General features: G+C 40.6%; 2 protein-coding genes across 2 annotated transcripts; both read right to left on the bottom strand.

The window, feature by feature from the left end:
* Positions 1-16,517: 16,517 nt before the first annotated feature.
* On the bottom strand, positions 16,518-17,397 carry LOC132054291 (uncharacterized). The gene is made up of 2 exons (XM_059446334.1): positions 17,122-17,397; positions 16,518-16,961 (listed from the first exon to the last, which is right to left on the bottom strand). The coding sequence occupies exons 1-2, from the start codon at positions 17,395-17,397 to the stop codon at positions 16,518-16,520; spliced, it is 720 nt and encodes a 239-aa protein (XP_059302317.1).
* A 117-nt stretch (positions 17,398-17,514) lies between these two features.
* On the bottom strand, positions 17,515-17,871 carry LOC132054290 (uncharacterized). Its single transcript, XM_059446333.1, has one exon. It carries the CDS (start codon positions 17,869-17,871, stop codon positions 17,515-17,517), a length of 357 nt encoding a protein of 118 aa, XP_059302316.1.
* Between the last annotated feature and the right edge of the window lie 6,544 nt (positions 17,872-24,415).

Here is a 24,415-nt window from a genome sequence, read left to right as displayed (position 1 = left end):
ACCCTTTTATATGTAAATTTTAAATGTTCCAAAATCTTTAAAAAAAAATTAAGTCATTTAAGCTCAAAATAGAGGAACATATTCTTGATTTTGAGTATCAACAATCCAGACCTTTAAACAAACTAACAACTTAACCAACTGTTTGGAAATTACTCACTTGAAACCAGTTGCCAAGGGATTAAGACACCATGCAACTAAGAATTTTGAAAGAAAACTTGGCTTAGAGACTGATTCTTGAACATTAGACCAAACACATAGTTCAAAAGTCAAAACAACAAAGGAGGCTACCACCCTCTTATTTTCAATGCAGCATAGGGTCCAAAGGTTTCTAGAACCTTGGCAGGGCGGACTATTCGAGGAGGATAAACCGAACCTAAAGCTTGCCTTGGTCTTCAGTCAAGCAATATAAGAGAAAGGTTCAACTAGGAAACTGCCAAAGAAAAGCCTTTAATTGTGCTGAAATATGAGATGTATTTTCCTTCTTTGAAGTAGTTTCAACATCCAGAGAATACAATGAAGTATAGTTGTCCTTAATAGACTAATTTAAGAGGCTCTAGGACACTGAAACCATACAGGACTCCTCAAAGATACATGACCAAGTGGAAGAAGATTGAAAACCAAACATGGGTCAACATATCCAGATCATTCACTTATGGGCCATATAGAGGAATCGTAGATGGGAAACAATTATATGGTATTCAATCCCTAATCATTATTCAAAACCACAGTCATATAATCAAGGTAGGTATCACATATTGAGCAACAAGAAGGAAACACAAACAGTTTTTCAAGGACTTGAACTAGCAAAAATCCTAATTCTAAGAAACATGCCTCAGAGAGAGTATTTTACCCATTTCTTGTCACGACCCAACCCCGTAGGCCGTGACTAGTGCCCGAGCTGGGCACCCATACGCACTCAATAATCGAAATCAGCATACAAACAATCTATACCGACATAGAGATCATATGTGGTTCCAAACTGTCATATACAAACATATAAACTGCACAAAAGCCGGTAAGGTCGTATAATATACATAACGTAGCAAAGCATACATATACGTTCTAATAAGGTCGCCATGGCGGATGGGCCGCCCAAACACAACTTACTCAACGCATCCGAACCAAACCGTACATAACCTACATCTATGTCCATAGACCTCTAAACAATGTAATCAATCATATGACGGGACAGGCCCCCCGTGCACCCCCGAATACACAAATACATACATAACGGAAGAATATATACCAAAATGTAGGCTCGAATAAAGGGAGCTCTCCAACAAGGATAGGTGTCCTAGACGGGTGGATCACCGAATCGTACGTTCGTACTGCGAAGGCATGAGACCCCGAAGAAAGGAGGTCGGACGGATATGTACCGAGTATGCAAAGCCAAAAGATCAGCAAACCGAGTTATAACCGAACGAGTACGTAAAGTAAGTGCATATCCGGATGCCAAAATGCTTAGCTTTCTTTGGAAAACATTTCATCTCATACATACGAAAAATCAAACATATCATATGAACCGACATTAACCGAATGATCATAATCCGTGACCGTCGAAATCACATATACACATACCGCGGTCAAGTACCCGGCGGTCAATATCACACATACATATGCCGCCAAGAATCCATCGGCAACATAACATACCGCGCCAAGAATCCGAGCGGCAACATCACATCACATACCGCGGTCAAGAATCCGATAACACACACATACGGCCGGGACTCGGTGAAAACGTAACAAATGAATGCACGAGCGAGTAATCATAAGTAGCCAAATACAAGTTTAAAACATTTTCAAAGACTTAGTAGGTTAATCGAAACGAACCATCGTTTATAGGACAAAAAAGTAGTCAAATCAGATTTTCGCCGAACGTCACTCGGGAACATATCAAAATCACATACATAAAATCCTTATTTCAGACTCAACAGACAAATAAGTAATCATACTCGGGGGTCGGGAAGATGGTCATATCGAATTCTTTCAAAAGCCGTCAGAATTTTACAGAAGAAGATCGCGGGACTCACGGACGAGCGTCCACTCAATCCGGACCGCCTACGAAAATCATTGTCATCATATGTTATCGAATCATTATTGCAAACTCGAAAGATAAGTAACCGATCGTACTTGAAATCGGAATAATAGTCATATCATACCCTTTCAAAAATCGTCAAAGTACATAAAGAAAGTCGCGGGGCCCACGGAGGGTGTCGACCCGAGTCGGGCCCGCCTATGGAAAACATAGTCATCATACATCATGGAATCATTTTTGAGCATATCGAAGCGATCCGGTTCTGTTCGTGAAAGTTACGGACTTTCGTAGTTTTCGGAATCATTTAGGAACAAAATTCTTTTAAAAACCAAACTTTTATGCAACTTTTGAAACTTAGTCATACAAAAGACATAAGGGCCAATATTTCATCTTATCAAGCATACGAAGACCAAGAAACAAATAATAATCACAGACATGGTCGGATCGCAAGAGTAAAATTTCCTCGAGGCTCGTATCATAGCCCATTTACGACTAAGGCATGCCAAAAGAAGGAAGGGTTGCGCTTTACATACCTTGAACGCTTCCAAAGCTACTCCAAACTCAAGCTAACCAACCTACGCCTCGGGCTGCCCAAGGTCTACAAACAATTCATAATATGCCAACCATTAGCTATAAACATTTGGGCATTTAATTCCACATTAGCCCTTAATTCTACAGAAATTTGGGAAGCATTTCCCCTGTAAATAGACCAACCCCGAGAATTTAACTCGGCCAAATCAATAACAACAACAACAACAACCAACCTAACAACATCAATAATCAATCCGAAAGGCAATATAACATTAGTAACTCTCTTTTTCATCATTCAATAACTTTCAATATATTCAATTCGACGGCTACATTCAAGCCAACATCAACGTTCATACATTCAAATACCAATCCGAACCCATACTAACAACATTCAAAGACATTTTAAACAATTCATACAACATTTCCAACAATTGCTCCATTTACCCGAAACCACTCCCCCAAACCCGAGAACCTCAACTATAACACACTTCCGACTTCCGAGTCATGATTTGCACCAACAATCCACACTCTAACAATGTCATTCCCATAAACACATAAATTACGTCAAATGCACAATAACCTCCAATTAAGCCCACAACACTTACAACATTAATTCGAGTCATTAAACTCTTATCGTCAACATGGAATTCATAACGACAACAACTAAAACAATAAGCAATATTAATTCATTCTTGTCACATTGTATGACTACTACATTCGACCAACACTACATATGCACATACTTATGATTCTCATTCATTTCTTCACCCTACAATGATCACAACATGCTATCTAGACTTCAATTTATTGCTTCAACACAACACAACACACACACCCTTCACACGGCTAACACACCACACACACAACTCACTTCCAACATCCCCTATTTCATGATTTTCATCCATTTTAACATACTACAACATTCATACAACCTTTATAACACATAAAACATGATTAATTCTTACCTTTCTTCTTCAACTCCCCAAATAGGATAGGGTTTGCAATTGACACAACAGATGGTTGGATGACCCGAACAACGCTTCCACGTTACTTAGGGACCTCAAATTAGTGGATTAGCACCAAGGAATTATTTTTGGGATGGCTAGAATTGGAGTTGATTTTTTCCTCCTTTGGCCGAGAGCCTTGCTCTTCAACTTCTTGGTTCCCTTTTTTTTTCTAAGTGTTGGATGAGATGAGAATGAAGTAGTAGTCATCTTTTGAGCTAATATAAGACTTGTTGTCCAAGTGTCCATGGCCCACACAAGTGTTGGACCAATTTTCTTCAAGCCACACGGCTAAGACCATGAAAAAATGCATGATTTTTAACTTTCATTAATTCCAATTTTGGTCCCAAATTTTCTAAGTGTCCCATGCAAACAAAATTCATGAACAACTTATGTCTCAAAATAAAATCGAAGGTCAAAAATTCTGACTTTTTATCCCGGAATGGTTTGGACCCTAACTTATCATAATTAAACCGGATTGTCCCAATGCACAAAATACGGGATATAACATCCTCCCCCCCTTTAGAACATTCGTCCTCGAATGTTAAATTAGCCTACGGGATCTTATAAACACTCGGGGAGTTTCTTTTACAATTATCACAAACTTGGTTATACATCAATCAAGATAACCAATTAAAGAGTCTAAATTACCCGTACCCGCATACGGTGGCGCCCGATCCTCGTCCACGGTCAACACATATAGGCGGTTCGATAGACCGCCAGAACTGGAGGCTCCGCCACGGCCTCTGCCCCGGCCGGCTAGCGTCGGTGTGCCCCGCCCCATCGGGCGCGTAGATACAGAAGGGGAAGACGAACCGACAACTGACCCGGGTGAGGCCGTGGCCGCCCCCCGCACCGCCCCCGAGCGGTGGACATCTCATATAGTGGCCTGCCCCGCGGCCACGTGTAAAGCAAGCACCCGTGGCATGACGACATTCCCCCCCCCCCCCCCCCGAGTGGCGTCTCCCGCGCAAGAACATCGGGGTAGGGGTAGCCTCACCGTCGGAACCTATGTCCATCCGTGAGCCCGAAGCTCCGGAGCTCGCCCCGCCTCTAAATACCCCACACCATCCGGTCTCCGGCCGGGAGCCGTGGGGGTGTACTCGTGTCCGGGGAAGGGGTGTCTGCTATGCCATCGCTAAGGCCGCCCTCGCCGAGACTCTCCGCACCCGGCAGACCCAGCCCTCTTGGCCGGCCCCCATCATAATCTCTATCGGGGGGCCGACGCCCTCGTGTCGCTCCTCCTACCCTGGGCATGTGCCTGAATCCGTGCAATGTCCATCCCTGACTGGGCCGCCATCACCGTACAACTGTCAACCAAGTAGTCATCCAGCCCTATCACATACCGGTGCATCCGGTCAGTCATATCAGCTACATAAGCGGGCGCATATCTGGCCAGCGAATCAAACTCCAGACTATACTCCCGGACGCTCCTGCCCCCCTGCCTCAACAGCAGAAATCTGTCTACCCTGGCCCGCCTCACCTCCTGAGGTAGAAAATGGGCCAGGAAGGCCTCTGTAAACTCGCCCCATACTGCTGGAGGGGCACCCTCACCTCTGGACAACATCCAGGACTCGTACCAGTTAGCCGCTACATCGTGCAACCGATAGGATGCCATCTCAACCGACTCTGTCTCGGAAGCACTAATCAATCGCAGTGTACGCTGCATCTGCCGGATGAACTCCTGAGGGTCCTCTGCGGGCTTTGACCCAAAAAACTCTGGTGGGCCACAAAGCAGAAAATCACGGGCCCTCTGACTGTCATATCTATCCGCACGATCACCCCCTGATCCGTGCTTGTGAACCTGGGCCGCCATCAGTTCGGTCAATAACCGAACCGCATCTCGCATCGCCCGATCCTCCGCCCCTGGCTGAGGAGCCGGAGGCTCGGGTGCTCGAACCTCAGGGGCTGGCGGTGGAGCCGCCCCCTGTCCTGCAGCTGTGGCTGCTCCAAATCCCTCTGATACTGGCAGGGTAGCAGAACTAGCCATCGGAGGCACAATCTCCGGCTCAAGCTGGGCACGGGCCCTAGTAGCTATCCGGGCCCGGCTGGTCTCAGCTGCTGCTGTAGACTTGCCCTTCTGGGCAGCTGTGGCCTTCCTCGGAGGCATCGCTGAAATCATAAAATTTCGTCAGAGAAGAGTTATCCTGATAACACAGCTCTATCGCACGATCTAAGATCATAAGGAAAGATAAAATCTTAAATGCCCTGTAGCTTCCGGTTTATAGATGTGGTGCAGAACACACCGATAAACAAGACTCTACTGGACACGGTCTGTAGACATTCCGAGGACGAACTGCTCTGATACCACTTCTGTCACGACCCAATCCCGTAGGCCGTGACTAGTGCTCGAGCTGGGCACCCATACGCACTCAATAACCGAAATCAGCACAAACAATCTATACCGACATAGAGATCATACGTGGTTCCAAACTGTCACATACAAACATATAAACTGCACAAAAGCCGGTAAGGCTGTCATAATATACATAACGTAGCAAAGCATACATACACGCAGCCGACAAGGCTGCCACGGCGGATGGGCCGCCCAAACACAACTTACTCAACGCATCCGAACCAAACTGTACATAACCCACATCTATGTCCACAGACCTCTAAACAGAACAACAGAATCATATGACGGGACAGGGCCCCGCCGTACCCCTGAATACACAAATACATACACAACGGGAGAATATATACCAAAATGTAGGCTCCGGAATAAAGGGAGCTCTCCAACAGCAGGATAGGTGTCCTAGACGGGCGGATCACCGAACTGTACGTCTGTACCTGCGGGCATGAGACGCAGCCCCCGAAGAAAGGGGGTCAGTACGGAATATGTACTGAGTATGCAAAGCCAAAAGATACAGTAAGCAAATCTGAGTTATAACCGAAGTACAGAAAGTAAGTGCATATCCAGATGCCAAAATGCTTAGCTTTCTTTGGAAAACATTTCTGTCTCATACATACGAAAAATCAAACATATCATATGAACTGACATTAACCGAATGATCATAATCCGGTAATCGTCGAAATCACATATACACATACCGCGTCAAGTACCCAATCGGTCAATATCACACATACATATCCGCGGCCAAGAATCCAGCGGCAACATCACATACCGCGGCCAAGAATCCAGCGGCAACATCACATCACATACCGCGGTCAAGAATCCAGCGGTAACACCACATACCGGCCCGGGACTCGGCGAAAAACGTAACAACAGAATGCACGAGCAGAATCATAAGTAGCCAAATACAGTTTAAAACATTTTCAAAGACTTAGTAGGTTAATCGAAACGAACCATCGTTTATAGGCCAAAACAGTAGTCAAATCAGATTTTCGCCCGAACGTCACTCGGGAACATATCAAAATCACATACATAAAATCCTTATTTCAGACTCAACAGACAAATAAGTAATCATACTCGGGGGTCGGGAAGATGGTCATATCGAATTCTTTCAAAAGCCGTCAGAATTTTACAAGAAGATCGCGGGACTCACGGACGAGCGTCCACTCAATCCGGGACCCGCCTACGAAAATCATAGTCATCATATGTTATCGAATCATTATTGCAAACTCGAAAGATAAGTAACCTGATCGTACTTGAAATCGGAATAATAGTCATATCATACCCTTTCAAAAATCGTCAAAGTACATAAAGAAAGTCGCGGGGCCCACGGAGGGGTGTCGACCCGAGTCGGGCCCGCCTATGGAAAACATAGTCATCATACATCATGGAATAATTTTTGAGCATATCGAAGCGATCCGGTTCTGTCTGTGAAAGTTACGGACTTTCGTAGTTTTCGGAATCATTTAGGAACAAAATTCTTTTAAAACCAAACTTTTATGCAACTTTTGAAACTTAGTCATACAAAAGACATAAGGGCCAATATTTCATCTTATCAAGCATACGAAGACCAAGAAAAAAATAATAATCACAGACATGGTCGGATCGCGAGAGTAGAATTTCGTCGAGGCTCGTATCATAGCCCATTTACGACTAAGGCATGCCAAAAGAAGGAAGGGTTGCGCTTTACATACCTTGAACGCTTCCAAAGCTACTCCAAACTCAAGCTAACCTCAACCTACGCCTCGGGCTGCCCAAGGTCTACAAACAATTCATAATATGCCAACCATTAGCTATAAACATTTGGGCATTTAATTCCACATTAGCCCTTAATTCTACAGAAATTTGGGCAGCATTTCCCCTGTAAATAGACCAACCCCGAGAATTTAACTCGGCCAAATCAACAACAACAACAACAACAACCAACCTAACAACATCAATAATCAATCCGAAAGGCAATATAACATTAGTAACTCTCTTTTTCATCATTCAACAACTTTCAATATATTCAATTCGACGGCTACATTTAAGCCAACATCAACGCTCATACATTCAAATACCAATCCGAACCCATACTAACAACATTCAAAGACATTTTAAACAATTCATACAACATTTCCAACAATTGCTCCAATTTACCCGAAACCAGCCCCAAACCCGAGAACCTCAACTATAACACACTTCCGACTTCCGAGTCATGATTTGCACCAACAATCCACACTCTAACAATGTCATTCCCATAAACACATAAATTACGTCAAATGCACAATAACCTCCAATTAAGCCCACAACACTTACAACATTAATTCGAGTCATTAAACTCTTATCGTCAACATGGAATTCATAACGACAACAACTAAAACAATAAGCAATATTAATTCATTCTTGTCACATGGTATGACCTACATTCGGCCAACACTACATATGCACATACTTATGATTCTCATTCATTTCTTCACCCTACAATGATCACAACATGCTATCTAGACTTCAATTTATTGCTTCAACACAACACAACACACACACCCTTCACACGGCTAACACACCATACACACAACTCACTTCCAACATCCCCTATTTCATGATTTTCCTCCATTTTAACATACTACAACATTCATACAACCTTTATAACACATAAAACATGATTAATTCTTACCTTTCTTCTTCAACTCCCCAAATAGGATAGGGTTTGCAATTGACACAACAGATGGTTGGATGACCCGAACAACGCTTCCACGTTACTTAGGGACCTCAAATTAGTGGATTAGCACCAAGGAATTATTTTTGGGATGGCTAGAATTGGAGTTGATTTTTTCCTCGTTTGGCCGAGAGCCTTGCTCTTCAACTTCTTGGTTCCCTTTTTTTTCTAAGTGTTGGATGAGATGAGAATGAAGTAGTAGTCATCTTTTGAGCTAATATAAGACTTGTTGTCCAAGTGTCCATGGCCCACACAAGTGTTGGACCAATTAAAATTGTCCACAAATTGTGTGGGCCTTCTTCAAGCCACACGGCTAAGACCATGAAAAAATGCATGATTTTTAACTTTCATTAATTCCAATTTTGGTCCCAAATTTTCTAAGTGTCCCATGCAAACAAAATTCATGAACAACTTATGTCTCAAAATAAAATCGAAGGTCAAAAATCCCGACTTTGCATCCCGGAATGGTTTGGACCCTAACTTATCATAATTAAACCGGATTGTCCCAATGCACAAAATATGGGATATAACATTTCTGGACCAAAATATAGTCATGACTCAACTGCATCTTGAGCATCTTGAAGACAAAACAAGTATCCTTTTTTAGAAAGAAAGAGAAAGCCTTTAGACTTATCTGACAACATGAAAACCAGTTCTTAAATGTCTTAGGTAAAATACTTTGTTTAAGCAACTAAATTATTGTTTTTACTGCCCTGGCCAGTCAAGGTTTGGACAGTTAACATTCAACCAATATTTGACATACATGAACTACCAGAGCTACAACTTCAAACAACAAACAAACCTTCTTGGAGTTACACTCGATTCACCTTGTCCAACTACAACCATTTTTAGGTTACTCCGTTTCTTTTTTGAATAAGAATTTTTTGGGCTATATCCTTATCATGGTTCAATAATGGGAAACCTCAAGTTTCAGGCTGATATTAGAAGATAAGTAATACAATGTAGGGCAAGGAGAAAGGCCATCAGGGAATCTTTAGAGAAAGTATTCAGCCCAGATACATACAGCAGGCAGGTTTTGAAAGTTATTCTTTTAGGACAGAAGCAGGCTTTAGAAAAAAGAGGAAATACCTTTAAGAAAAATAGTAACTAAACTGAAACACTTAAGCAGAATCGAATTTAGCCATTGGAAACAACAACTTTACAATTTTCTATCAAACACAGCCAATCATTTCTTCAAAACTACAACTTCTCAAACAAAGTGTATCATCCGTTCATTTTTTTAACAAAGGCAAATTGAGAGCATCTCGCTTTGCTCCAGAAGTTTTCCTCAAATCCAATTCAAGAACGTTGGTTGTTGCTAACATGTAGCATAAGCATATAATAAATTCCAGCCCCAAAATGGTATCTCTAAAGATGCAACAGTTCATCAAAGTAACAAACCAGCAACCTTCCCAAAATTTAACTCAAAATGCCATAGTAACCAACCAACACAAAGTAGCCAAAAAAAAAGTGCTTTGAGCCTCAAAATGATCTATAAATGGCCAAAATTCAGCAGATATTGACCTCAAACAATCATAATGAAACTATTACGTTTCTCATGGTTTACAAGTTAATCGCACATTTGCGAGTTGAGTTGAAAGAGAGATTAACCAAGAATGCCAATGTAGTTCATCATATTTTACCAAGACAATGCATACACAACAAGCCTAAGTAGACAAGACCCATTATACCTAAATAACCAATAAGCAAACTCAAAACTACAAGACTGCATGTGGGTTAAAGGAGCAAAAAGACTTGTCATTCACAATAGAAGTATATTTAAACTAATATCAAATAGATTTCTGATTTCAAACCAAAGATGTAGGACCTTCCTCTTATTAACATATTTAGTGTCCCTATCTCAAGCAATATTATACTTCCCCAAATTCTCGCAGAATGACAAACATAAGTGTAGGCAATATATAAACAAGCATAGGCTAAGATGGACACCACACTTGACGATTCAAAGAAACCAGCTTATGCTATTTTACAAAAAAGCTAAATGAACATAGGCATGTTTCAATGACATGAACAACCTAAATTGGTTAATATAACCGCAAGTTCACCCTTCACTCATCATTAGACAATCAAAACAAAGCATTTAATCCAAACAAACCCCAACTATAGCTGTCTAACTTATCATCACACTGTGTCACACATAGAGGCATGCCAACATCCAGCTATTGTATTTAGACTTGATTAAGCAATGGTATCCTTAAATTTAAGTTAATCGATCCTTTTTAGTTAGTTTAAGAGTCAAAATGCCTAGTAAAACTCAGTTTTTAACACAAGAGTAAGATCGAACCTTCTCATATACAACCAAATCAAACCAGATCGGATTTCACATAGTCCAAAATTGGCAGCCCGCTTATCCATACACAGGAGGGACAGGGTGATGAAGGCACAGGTTGACATGCTTTACGTTTTTTTTTTTAATACATAGCACTTAGTCATAGTAAACATGTAGAAACTCTTATGACCAATTAATCAATGATCACACCTTAACACAAAAAAAAAAGGAGGGGTTTAAGTTTAGCATACACTTAACAACAACAATCTTCATGGCTTTAATCTTTACTTCGGAATGCATTAACTATTAACACTAAATGCATTAGATTATTCCTATCATATACAGTAACTAGCATCCGATAGACACAACATGTTACTACGTGATCTACTTCATAATTAGCTACGAGTCAAGTCCATGGGCATTCACATTTGGAACCTGGGCTAACAAGATGTTGATTGATTAAGTGACTAACATTTAAAGGTACTCATTGGGACATGTTATTTCTGCTAAAACATACAAAGCCAAACAGAGAGCCATCTCAGAACCAAAGGCAAGATTTGGCAACTAACTTAGGCAAATAATCATGTTGACATTTCATTTAATCACATTGTGAAACAGATAAGCCAAGATCCTCTTAACAAATAAAAAAAAACTAGCTTAAGCGAAACACTTATCATTTTGATCCTTAAACAAGCTATATAAGCATAAGATCAAATGTCAATAATCCAGCTTATCTAGGCATAGGTTAATATTCTTCATTTCAGAAGAACTATGAAGTTAAGTGCACGTTAACACCGACTAATCCAACCTAATCTCGAACTTAAGCCATAACAAAGATACAAGATTAACACATAAATAGAGCTAACACCATACTAGCACTCAAACCAAGTGATCATTGAATTAAACTCAAGGCATATCTCAAGATTGCAGAACGATAATTAGGCATGCTAAGCAAATAATAGATTAATATTTCAAGCTGCTCTAAACTATACTACTATATTTGAATCATAGACACAATGGGATGAAGAATAGCACCTAAACATACATGAAACTAACACTTCAAACTACCTTAAACCTTAAACCAAACATAGAGGCAAACCACTAAGCAGTTAACATATGATCATACGACTAAATACTAACCACTATACTAAACAAGAAATCAAAACAAACGAACAGGAATTGAAACATACATAAGGAAACAATGAAACAAGAAAAATTAAAAAGGAGATGAAGATCACCTTTTTGCGAGCAACGAACGGGGTTAAACACATATTCGACGAAATTAGTCGTTCTACACTAATTTACAACAAAACGAGGGCGGAACACATTCCAGCCAACTAAACCAAATAAACGACGAGAAATACTTGAACGACTACATTTCTACTTTTACGACATTGAAGACGAAGAGAAGACGAGTACGATTACCTTCTTCGTGACAGCAAACTGAGGCTAATGTTGTCGTCAAGTCTCCGAATCCGCTCTAAACAGTCCTTGCTCGGCCGAGAACTAAAGGAAGGGATTTTGACAATCAAAAACTTAGAATAAAATAAGATTTTCACAGAATACAAGTTTTTAACAAAAGGAATTTTATGAGAGGAAAACTTGTGAAAAATAAAAGGGATTTTCGTGGTTCTCCACCTTGTTCTAAAATGGCTCACTAAGGGTTCTATTTATAGCTGGATTGTTGGACTCTCACAGCTGAAGTTCGAAATTCAAAATTAAAGAAAAGAAGGGGAAAAGTGACGGTTTTCTGAGAATTGTTGGAAAAGAGGAGAAAAGTTATGAAATGAAGAGATGAGACTTATCTTTTCAGAGATGGTAAGGCATAGAGGTCCAAATTAATGATAGAATCCCATGATTCTTGCTTGATCCATTGAATCAAAGAAAACGAGCTTGGAACGGTGGTCCATTGCATTCCTCTTTGGAGGTTGCAACGACCTATATTGGCTCTTTCCTACCACTTCAATCGAGACGTGGTTTGGGGGGTTATGGCTTCATGGACGAGATTTCACTATTTTTTTCGATTCAAGAGAGAGGGAAGGGGTTTTGCGGCGTCGATCGTCGTGGTGTTGGTGAGAAGACGTGATGGAAGTGACGGGGTGGCGGCGATGGCGTGTCGGTGGTTGAAGAGAGAGAGGGGGTCATTTGGTTTGGGAGAGAAAAGGGGATCGAAGTTGAAGGAGAAAGAGTTAGGGGTTTAGTTAGATGAAATACTTAGGGGCTGTTTGGTTTAGGGGTTTGGGCCGGGTCGGTTTAGTGGGGAATTGGGCTGGGCCAGTTGGTCATTTTTTGGGCCACAGATTTTGTAGAAAGGGGAGAAGGGAATTGACCCACTATTATGGTTGGGTGATTTAATTTCTAATCCCTCTCTATTTCAATCAATTAATTAAAATATGCTTCTTCGTCTTAATTAATTCCCACAAAATGCATACCTACATAAATTATGACACAAGTAATTTAATATACGCATTTAGTTTAAAGAATAGAGTCAAATAATATTAATACGGTAATAAGTAGGACTAAAGAAAAAATGCCAATGCCGATATTGATATACGAATATCAACATTATTATTATTATTTTTCGAATGATTTTAATTATATAAAAAAATGATGTTTAGTCCTTTTTAATTATAAAATATGATATTTAGTCATTTTTTAAGAAACAATAAAAATGCTCTTGACTTTAGAGAGATATATCTCGAAAAATAGTGTAATAATTAGTGCAAATATTCCTAACTCGTTTGGGAAATTTTTCAGGACTAAAAGCATAGTGAAATTAATTAAACGAAAAGGGAGGGCCAAAATTGAGTGTCAACAGCTTGTCCCTCTTCGATCAAGGATGATGATAGAGTCTTTGGACGAAGACGTTGACGTAAACCCGATTTTGTTCCGACGAGTAAATCAAATTTGGATAGAGACGACTGAAAAAGAGTAATTCTTTTGGGAATCGAGAGGTGAATTTATGAATTCGACCGAACTCTGGTTCCTGAGTAGCCTACATATCTCGAGTCACAAGAGAATCAGGTCGATGTAGTTCAAACAAGGATATGGTAAAATTTGGAGAGGTCCCCAAAATTTCCCCCTAGTGTCTGAATTATGAGGACACTGGCTTTCTTGTTATAGACAGGGGAATGATACTTTTGTTGGGGATTTGGAAGGTTGAGTTATTGAAAATTTTTGAGTGATCCTCAAAATTTGTCCCAGTGTTGTAGTTATGGTAACACAAGGTTTTGGAGATGGAAAGGGTAGTAGTTTCAGCATGAGCGAAAATAGCTAGTGTGGAATATGGCTGGCTTGACCCTGAGTTCCCTACATGTTAAAGGGAACGAGAATTAATTCAGATGTGCTTCAAAGAAAACGAGAAGATAGAAAATTTTGAGGGATCCTCAAAATTTTGTCCCAGTGTCGAATTATGGTGACACTAGATGTTGTTAGGAAGATGTGGTCAAATTTTGGAAAAGATTGCTGATGAAAAAGGTCTTTCTGATGACCGGATGTACTTTTGCACCTTCTTAATTATAAATGTGGCGGCCGCAACACACCCATAAGCGAGACTCTACACGAATGCATCTATGTGCCGTCATAGGACCCTACCAGCACATCATAGAGGATTGACCCTCAGAATTGTCCCAGTATCATATTATGACGACCTTAGGACGCGGAAGAATTTGACTGAGTCTCTAGAATGTAGATTCTCAAAAGAAGTGACTTCTAAAAAAAATATGAAAGAAACTGGTTGGCGAGCTAAAGCGGAGAGCGGATTCATTGACTCAAACTTGTGAGTTTGATGTCCTCATCATCGGGGCGCCTCGGTTCCACGTCGCAGAGATAGTTCCATGTTGTATTGTGTTCATCCGCAAAAAATGTAAAGATACACGTGCAGTTCAAAGTTATAATGTAATAATAACATGAGGAAATAAAGGAAGGGATTGTTGATAAACTAGAATTGAACGCACCGATTTGCGGGGCGATTGAAATGTAAAGCTTTCGGCTGGCAGAGCAATTGTAATGTAGAGGCTTCCGGCTGGCGGAGCAACTGTAATGTAAAAGCTTCCGGCTGGCGGAGCAACTGTAATGTAAAGTAAAAATCTCCGATTGGCGGAGCAACTGTAATGTAAAGGCTTCCGGCTGGCGGAGCAACTGTAATGTAAAAGCTTCCGGCTGGCGGAGCAACTGTAATGTAAAGTAAAAATCTCCGATCGGCGGAGTTGTTGACGAAGTTAGACGGCGGTCCCCGATTGGCGGGGTAATTGGCGTTGTTAGACGGTATCCTCGATTGGCGAAGTTAGTCGACGCAATTAGATGGTATCTCTGACCGGCGAAGTTAGTCACAGTTAGATTGTATCTTCGAGTGGCGGAGTTAGTTGCAGTTAGATCGCATCTCCGATTGGCGGAGTTATTTTTTTTTTAACAAGGTTAGAACGTAGATCTCCGCTTGGCGGAGTTATTATTAAGAAACAAGGCTGCTACGGGGGCCCCCATCTTCGACTAATCGACCTTGACTCTGTTTCCGGAGATACCTGCGAATTTAAATAAAACGTTCAGAGATGAATAAGCCAAGATAACAAAATAAAATAGGAGAAGGTTATTTTGGCTCATGGTGTAGAGATGGATCTTGTGATGCCTCCCCCGGAAGCTCGCTTCGATGTCATCTCATCATAATTCCTGTCAATCCTGTATTCAAATAAAAGTTCTTAGTTTGGGAGGGGGTGTTGATTTGTGTCGACCGTGGCCCTAGCCTTGTCACTTGAATGCTTTGAGCTTCTTTGGTTGCGGAGATCTCTGTCTGGAGACTTGGTAGGTGGAAAAATACATAAATGCACTTTGAAAGAAAGAAAACAATATGGTATTTTAGAAATCGGATATGCATGTATATATATACTACGTATAAATGCAATAAAACTCTATCATTTTTTAGATTATGACATATTCCGAAACGCATTGAGCTTCTCCATTCTGATGCCTGCTTCCAAACGGTGTCTTTGCATAGTCTGTTCCTCTGACGACGCTTCTTCATATTCAAGCCAAGTGTCGCGATGTCTTTGACGATGAGACCGATCCTAATCTATAGTTACATTACAAATGAAAGGTTTCCTAAGGGGTATGACCGAACCTTTTTAGGTTGCCTACGTATCCCAAATAGGAACCAGGTCTGTACGTAGTTCGGGGGTAAAAAAGAAAAGAAAATGATATGTAATGTGATGTGACCGAGCCTGACTCAGGCTGCCTACGTATCCAAAGGGAATCAGGTCGTAACGTAGTTCAATTACAATAAAGGGGGTAAAATAATGCAATGACCGAGCCTGACTCAGGCTGCCTAAGTATCCAAACGGAATCAGGTCGTAACGTAGTTCAATTACAATAAAGGGGAAGATTAATAAAGGGACCGAATCCGGTGGGGATTGCTTACGTATCCCACCGAGGGAAATCAGGTCGAATCGCAGTTCCAGTTACATGAAGATAATGTTTTGGGATTTTCTATTACAAGAAACCGGACCCGATGTGGGTTGCCTACGTATCCCACCATGGGAAGTCAGGTCAGCGTAGTTCTGTTACAATAGAAATGCAAATTACAACGGAAAAGAAAAAAGCTAGCTTGGATGTCTTCAGATGTAGTACTTCTTGATCGAGTCTGAGTTGATGGGCTTCGTGCTCACTTTACCATCCATTTCTAGCAAAATCAATGCTCCTCCTGAAAGCACTCGATGAACCACGTATGGACCTTGCCAATTTGGTGTGAATTTCCCTTTAGCTTCATCCTGATGAGAAAATATTCGCTTTAAAACCAACTGCCCTGGTTCGAATTTCCTAGGCCTTACTCTCTTGTTAAATGCCTTGTACATCCTGTTCTGATAAAGCTGACCGTGACAGACAACTTCCATCCTTTTCTCATCAATGAGCATCAACTGTTCGTGTCTACTACGTATCCATTCTGCATCGTCCAAACCAACATCTTGGATAATCCTTAGAGAAGGTATCTCTACTTCGCGGGTATCACAAATTTCTGAGCCATATACCAAAGATATAGGGAGTTGCTCCTCGTGGATGTTCTAGCAAGCAGTACGGTAACCAAGCAAAGCATATGGCAATTTTTCATGCCACCGCTCGGATCGTCGTTATCTTCCTCAAGATCTTCTTGATGTTCTTATTCGCTGCCTCGACTGCTCCATTCATCTATGGTCGATAAGCTGTGGAATTTCGGTGGGCAACCCTAAACTTTTCACAAGTCTCTCTCATAAGATCGCTGTTGAGATTAGCTGCATTATCTGTGATAATTGACTCTGGAATCCCAAATCGGCAAACTATATTGTTGCGAACAAAATCTGCCACCACCTTCTTTGTTACTGCCTTATACGTTGAAGCTTCGACCCATTTAGTGAAATAATCGATGGCTACCAAGATGAAGCGATGCCCATTTGATGCAGGGGGTTCGATAGGTCCAATCACATCCATGCCCCAAGCGGCGAACGGCCAAGGGGAGCCCATTACATTGAGCTCATTTGGGGGAACTCGAATGAAATCTCCGTGAACTTGACATTGATGACACTTTTGTACATAGCAAATGCTATCTCTCTCTATAGTCATCCAAAAGTATCCCGCTCTCTAAATCTTCTTTGCCAAAGTGAATCCGTTCATGTGGGGTCCACATGTCCCTGCGTGTACTTCTTCTAACAACCTCGTCGCCTCTGTGACATCCACACATCTTAGCAATCCCAGATCTGAAGTCCTCCTATATAGGATTTCTCCGTTAAGGAAGAAGTGATTTGCCATTCTCCTCAAGGTCAGCTTCTGTTTGTTAGTTGCATTTTCCGGATATTCTCTCGTCTCGAGAAACTTCTTAATGTCATAGTACCATGGCTGGCCATCCAATTCCCCATCGACATGAAAACAATATGCTTGCTGATCGTGTATTTCTACCTTGATAGGGTCGATGTAATTCTTGTCCGGATGTTGGATCATTGATGACAATGTCGCAAGGGCATCAAAGAAACTCATTTTGGATTCGAGGGACATGCTTGAAGTCAATCTCTCTGAACTGCTTGCACAACTCCTTCACGCAATGTAAGTATGGAAGAATTTTGACAGTCTTGGTGGTCCATTCTCCTAGTACCTGATGAACTAATAGGTCGGAATCGCCTATTACCAAAAGTTCTTTGATGTTCATATCAACTGCTATCCTAAGCCCTAGGATGCAAGCTTCGTATTCTGCCATATTGTTCGTGTAGGGAAATCTGATCTTTGCCGAGATAGGGTAGTGCTGACCTGTCTCGGAAACCAAAACTGCTCCTATTCCGACTCCTTTGAAATTTGACGCTCCGTCAAAGAACATCCTCCATCCTGAGTAAGGCTCTGAAATATCTTCTCCTGCGAACAGTACTTCTTCATCAGGGAAATAAGTTGTAAGCGACTTGTATTCATTGTCTACCGGGTTCTCTGCAAGGTGATCCGCCAATGCTTGTCCCTTGACGGCCTTCTGAGTTACGTACACGATATCAAACTCACTTAACAAAATCTGCCATTTTGCTAATTTTCCCGTAGGCATCGGCTTCTGGAAGATGTATTTGAGTGGATCCATCCTTGAGATCAAGTACGTGGTGTACGCAGATAGGTAATGCCTCAACTTTTGTGTGATCCAAGTCAAAGCATAGCACGTGCTTTCCAACAAAGTGTACCTCACCTCGTACGGTGTAAATTTCTTGCTTAGGTAGTAAATGTCTTGCTCCTTTTTCCCCGTCTCATCGTGTTGTCCCAACACACATCCAAACGCACCATCCAGTACGGACAAGTACAGCAATAGAGGTTTTCTCGATTCTGGTGGGACCAATACGGGTGGACTGGACAAGTACTCCTTGATTCTGTCGAAGGCCTTCTGACACTCTTCTGTCCATTTTGTCACATCATCTTTCTTCAGCAGCTTGAATATAGGTTCACAAATCACTGTTGACTGTGCGATGAATCGACTAATGTAATTGAGCCTTCCGAGGAAAATTATTACATCTTTCTTGCTCTTCGGGGGAGGCAAGTCTTGGATTTCCTTGATTTTTGAAGGATCCAACTCTATACCTTTTCTCGCCGACAATGAATCCCAATAATTTTCCCAAATAAACTCCAAACACACATTTTGCCGGATTCAACTTCAAGTCGTACTCGCAATCGTTCAAAGAACTTCTTTAGGTCAAGAAATGATCCGAACTCCTTCGAGATTTGATAATGACGTCGTCCACGTAGACTTCGATCTCCTTATGAATCATATCATGGAACAAAGTAGTCATGGCCCTCATGTAGGTCACACCAGCTTTCTTGAGGCCAAATGGCATTACTCGGTAGCAGTACACTCCCCATGGAGTGGTAAACGCCATCTTTTCTACATCATCCTCATGCATCAAAATCTGATGATATCCTGCAAAGCAATCGACAAATGATTGCAACTCATGTTTTGCACAGTTATCGATGAGTATGTGGATGTTCGGAAGAGGGAAGTCATCCTTAGGACTAGCTTTGTTGAGATCCCGATAATCCACACATATCCTGATTTTTCCGTCCTTCTTTGGAACGGGCACAATGTTGGCCAACCAGGAAGGGTAGTTTGTAACCCTCACGACATTTGCTTCAATCTTCTTGGTGACTTCCTCTTTGATCGTTAAACTCAAATCGGGCTTGAATTCCTTGGCTTTTGCTTGATCGGCAGGCGGGTGGGATCAGTTGGTAGCCTATGAGAGACGATATCGGTGCTCAGCCCGGGCATGTCGTCGTAGGACCAAGCAAATACGTCGACATACTGCTTAAGCAATTCCAACAATTCTTGCTTCCGTTCAGCTTCTAAGTGTATGCTGATCCGAGTTTCCTTCACTGTTTCATTATCTCCTAAGTTAACTATCTCAGTTTCATCCAAGTTCGGTTTCTTTTGATTCTCGAGTTGCTCGATCTCTTGCGGAAGATTCTCAGGCATCATGCTTTCGTCGTATTCCTCGTAATCTTGTTCATCGTTTGTACTTTGCTCAACGGTTTCGTTACATGTCATAATCATAGAATGAATATTTTTACTAGTTTGAGTGCTGAAAAAGAAAGGCGAGTATAAGTAAGATATGATATTTTAATAGAAAAATAGAAATGCATTTTCATTAAAGAAGCATTCAATGCTTTTAAAGAAAGAGGCGGATGACAAAAGAGCACAGGCATGATTCAAGCCTCAATTGATCATGCTATTTTGAAAACAAACTACAATTCCACACTACCAAGACTCCGGCGAACCAAGGATGGGCCGTCCACTCGCAAGATCTCTCCTGGTTCGGCATCACGTATAGTCGGTGTCTCGCATCTGCTTCGGGGCCTCCTTACAATACTCCTCGATTATTGTCACGAACAGGTTCTCCATTCCTTCTCTGATATCTTCATCGACCTCTGGCATAATCATCTGACCCTGAACAGGAACTTGCTCTGGCACAAAGATCCTCTTGGTGCCGCTAGTTTCTCCAAACATAGGATCATACCAAACAAGTTGCCGCTAGAAAACAAGTATCCTTTTTTAGAAAGAAAGAGAAAGCCTTTAGACTTATCTGACAACATGAAAACCAGTTCTTAAATGTCTTAGGTAAAATACGTTGTTTAAGCAACTAAATTATTATTTTTACTACCCTGGCCAGTCAAGGTTTGGACAGTTAACATTCAACCAATATTTGACATACATGAACTACCAGAGCTACAACTTCAAACAACAAACAACCCTTTTTGGAGTTACACTCTGATTCACCTTGTCCAACTACAACCATTTTTAGGTTACTCTGCCTTTTTTGAATAAGAATTTTTTGGGCTATATCCTTATCATGGTTCAATAATGGGAAACCTCAAGTTTCAGGCTTATATTAGAAGATAAGTAATACAATGTAGGGCAAGGAGAAAGGCCATCAGGGAATCTTTAGAGAAAGTATTCAGTCCAGATACATACAGCAGGCAGGTTTTGAAAGTTATTCTTTTAGGACAAAAGCAGGCTTTAGAAAAAAGAGGAATTACCTTTAAGAAAAATAGTAACTAAACTGAAACACTTAAGCAGAATCGAATTTAGCCATTGGAAACAACAACTTTACAATTTTCTATCAAACACAGCCAAGCATTTCTTCAAAACTACTTCTCAAACAAGCAGTATCATCTGTTCATTTTTTGCAGAACAAAGGCAAATTGAGAGCATCTGCTTGCTCCAGGAAGTTTTCCTCAAATCCAATTCAAGAACGTTGGTTGTTGCTAACATGTAGCATAAGCATATAATAAATTCCAGCCCCAAAATGGTATCTCTAAAGATGCAACAGTTCATCAAAGTAACAAACCAAAGAACCTTCCCAAAATTTAACTCAAAATGCCATAGTAACCAACCAACACAAAGTAGCCAAAGTGCAGTGCTTTGAGCCTCAAAATGATCTATAAATGGCCAAAATTCACCAGATATTGACCTCAAACAATCATAATGAAACTATTACGGGCTCTTCTCATGGTTTACAAGTTAATCCGCACATTTGCAGAGTTGAGCAAGAGAGATTAACCAAGAATGCCAATGTAGTTCATCATATTTTACCAAGACAATGCATACACGGCAAACCTAAGTAGACAGGACCCATTATACCTAAATAAACAATAAGCAGACTCAAAACTACAAGACCGTATGTGGGTTAAAGGAGCAAAGAGACTTGTCATTCACAATAGAAGTATATTTAAACTAATATCAAATAGATTTCGATTTCAAACCAAAGATGTAGGACCTTCCTCTTATTAATATATTTAGTGTCCCTATCTCAAGCAATATTATACTTCCTCAAATTCAAAGAGAGAATGACAAACATAAGTGTAGGCAATATATAAACAAGCATAGGCTAAGATGGACACCACACTTGGACAGATTTAGCAAAACCAGTTATGCTATCTTACAAAAAAGCTAAATGAACATAGGCATGTTTCAATGACATGAACAACCTAAATTGGTTAATATAACCGCAAGTTCACCCTTCACCCATCATTAGACAATCAGAACAAAGCATTTAATCCAAACAAACCCCAACTGTAGCTGTCTAACTTATCATCACACTGTGTCACACATAGAGGCATGCCAACATCCAGTTATTGTATTTCAGACTTGATTAAGCAATGGTATCCTTAAATTTAAGTTAATCAGATCCTTTTAGTTAGTTTAAGAGTCAAAATGCCAAGTAAAACTCAGTTTTTAACACAATAGTAAGATCAGAACCTTCTCATATACAACCAAATCAAACCAGGATCAGTATTTCACATAGTCCAAAATTGCAGGCCCAGTTATCCATACACAGGAGTGACAGGGTGATGAAGGCACAGGTTGACATGCTTTACGTTTTTTTTTTAATACATAGCACATAGTCATAGTACACATGTAGAAACTCTTATGACCAATTAATCAATGATCACACCTTAACACAAAAAAGGAGGGGTTTAAGTTTAGCATACACTTAACAACAACAATGTTCATGGCTTTAATCTTTACTTCGCAATGCATTAACTATTAACACTAAATGCATTAGATTATTCCTATCTCATACAGTAACTAGCATCCTATAGACACAGAACATGTTACACAGATCTACTTCATAGTTAGCTATAGGTCAAATCCATGGGCATTCACATTTGGAACTGGGCTAACAAGATGTTCGCATTGATTAAGCAAAGTTGACTAACATTGAAAGGTACTCATTGGGACATGTTGTTTCTGCTAAAACATACAAAGCCAAACAGAGAGCCATCTCAGAACCAAAGGCAAGATTTGGCAACTAACTTAGGCAAATAATCATGTTGACATTTCATTTAATCACATTGTGAAACAGATAAGCCAAGATCCTATAAACAAATCAAGAAAAACTAGCTTAAGCGATTAACACTTATCATTTTGATCCCGAAACAAGCTATATAAACATTAGCGATCGGTCAATAATCCAGTTATCTAGGCATAGGTTAATATTCTTCATTTCAGGAAGAACTATGAAGTTAAGTACACGTTAACACTGACTAATCCAACCTAATACTGAACTTAAGCCATAACAAAGATACAGGATTAACACATAAATAGAGCTAACACCATACTAGCACTCAAACCAAGTGATCATTGAATTAAACTCAAGGCATCTCTCAAGATTGCAGAGCGATAATTAGGCATGCTAAGCAAATAATAAATTAATATTTCAAGCTGCTCCAAACTATACTACTATATTTGAATCATAGACACAATGGGATGAAGAATAGCACCTAAACATACATGAAACTAACACTTCAAACTACCTTAAACATTAAACCAAACATAGAGGCAAACCACTAAGCAGTTAACATATGATCATACGACTAAATACTAACCACTATACTAAACAAGAAATCAAAACAAACGAACAGGAATTGAAACATACATAAGGAAACAATGAAACAAGAAAAAAAATTAAAAAAGGAGATGAAGATCACCTTTTTGCGAGCAACGAACGGGGTTAAACACATATTCGACGAAATTAGTCGTTCTACACTAATTTACAACAAAACGAGGACGGAACACATTCCACCAACTAAACCAAATAAACGACGAGAAATACTTGAACGACTACATTTCTACTTTTACGACATTGAAGACGAAGAGAAGACGAGTACGATTACCTTCTTCGTGACAGCAAACTGAGGCTAATGTTGTCGTCGAGTCTCTGAATCCGCTCCAAACAGTCCTTGCTCAGCCGAGAACTAAAAGAAGGGATTTCGACAATCAAAAACTTAGAAAAAAAAATAAGATTTTCACCGAATCCAAGTTTTTAACAAAAGGAATTTTATGAGACGAAAACTTGTGAAAAATAAAAGGGATTTTTGTGGTTCTCCACCTTGTTCTAAAATGGCTCACTAAGGGTTCTATTTATAGCTGGATTGTTGGACTCTCGCAGCTGAAGTTCGAAATTCAAAATTAAAGAAAAGAAGGGGAAAGGTGACGGTTTTCCGAGAATTGTTGGAAAAGAGGAGAAAATTATGAAATGAAGAGATGAGACTTATCTTTTCAGAGATGGTATCAGTCATTGGAGCCGTTAGGGATAGAATCCGGCGGATTCTTGCTTGTATCCATTGAATCAAAGAAAACGAGCTTGGAACTGGTGGTCCATTGCATTCCTCTTCTACAGAGGTTGAAACGACCTATATTGGCTCCTTTCGGCTCTGCCACCACTTCAATCAGAGACGTGGTAGCAGTGGGGGCGGTTATGGCTTCATACCCACAGATTTCACTATTTTTTTCGATTCAAGAGAGAGGGAAGGTTGTTTTGCAGTCTGATGGTCGTGGTGGTGGTGAGAAGACGTGATGGAAGTGACGGGGTGGCAGCGATGGCAGCGTCGGTAGTTGAAGAGAGAGAAGGGGTCGTTTGGTTAGGGAGAGAAGGGGATCGTTTGGTTGAAGGAGAAAGAGTTAGGGGTTTGGTTAGATGAAATACTTAGGGGCTGTTTGGTTTAGGGGTTTGGGCCAGGTCGGTTT

This window comes from Lycium ferocissimum, chromosome 4, assembly GCF_029784015.1.
Source record: "Lycium ferocissimum isolate CSIRO_LF1 chromosome 4, AGI_CSIRO_Lferr_CH_V1, whole genome shotgun sequence".
Taxonomy (NCBI): domain Eukaryota; kingdom Viridiplantae; phylum Streptophyta; class Magnoliopsida; order Solanales; family Solanaceae; genus Lycium; species Lycium ferocissimum.
Note: the sequence above shows the minus strand (reverse complement) of the source record. Positions and strands in the feature narration are given on the sequence as shown.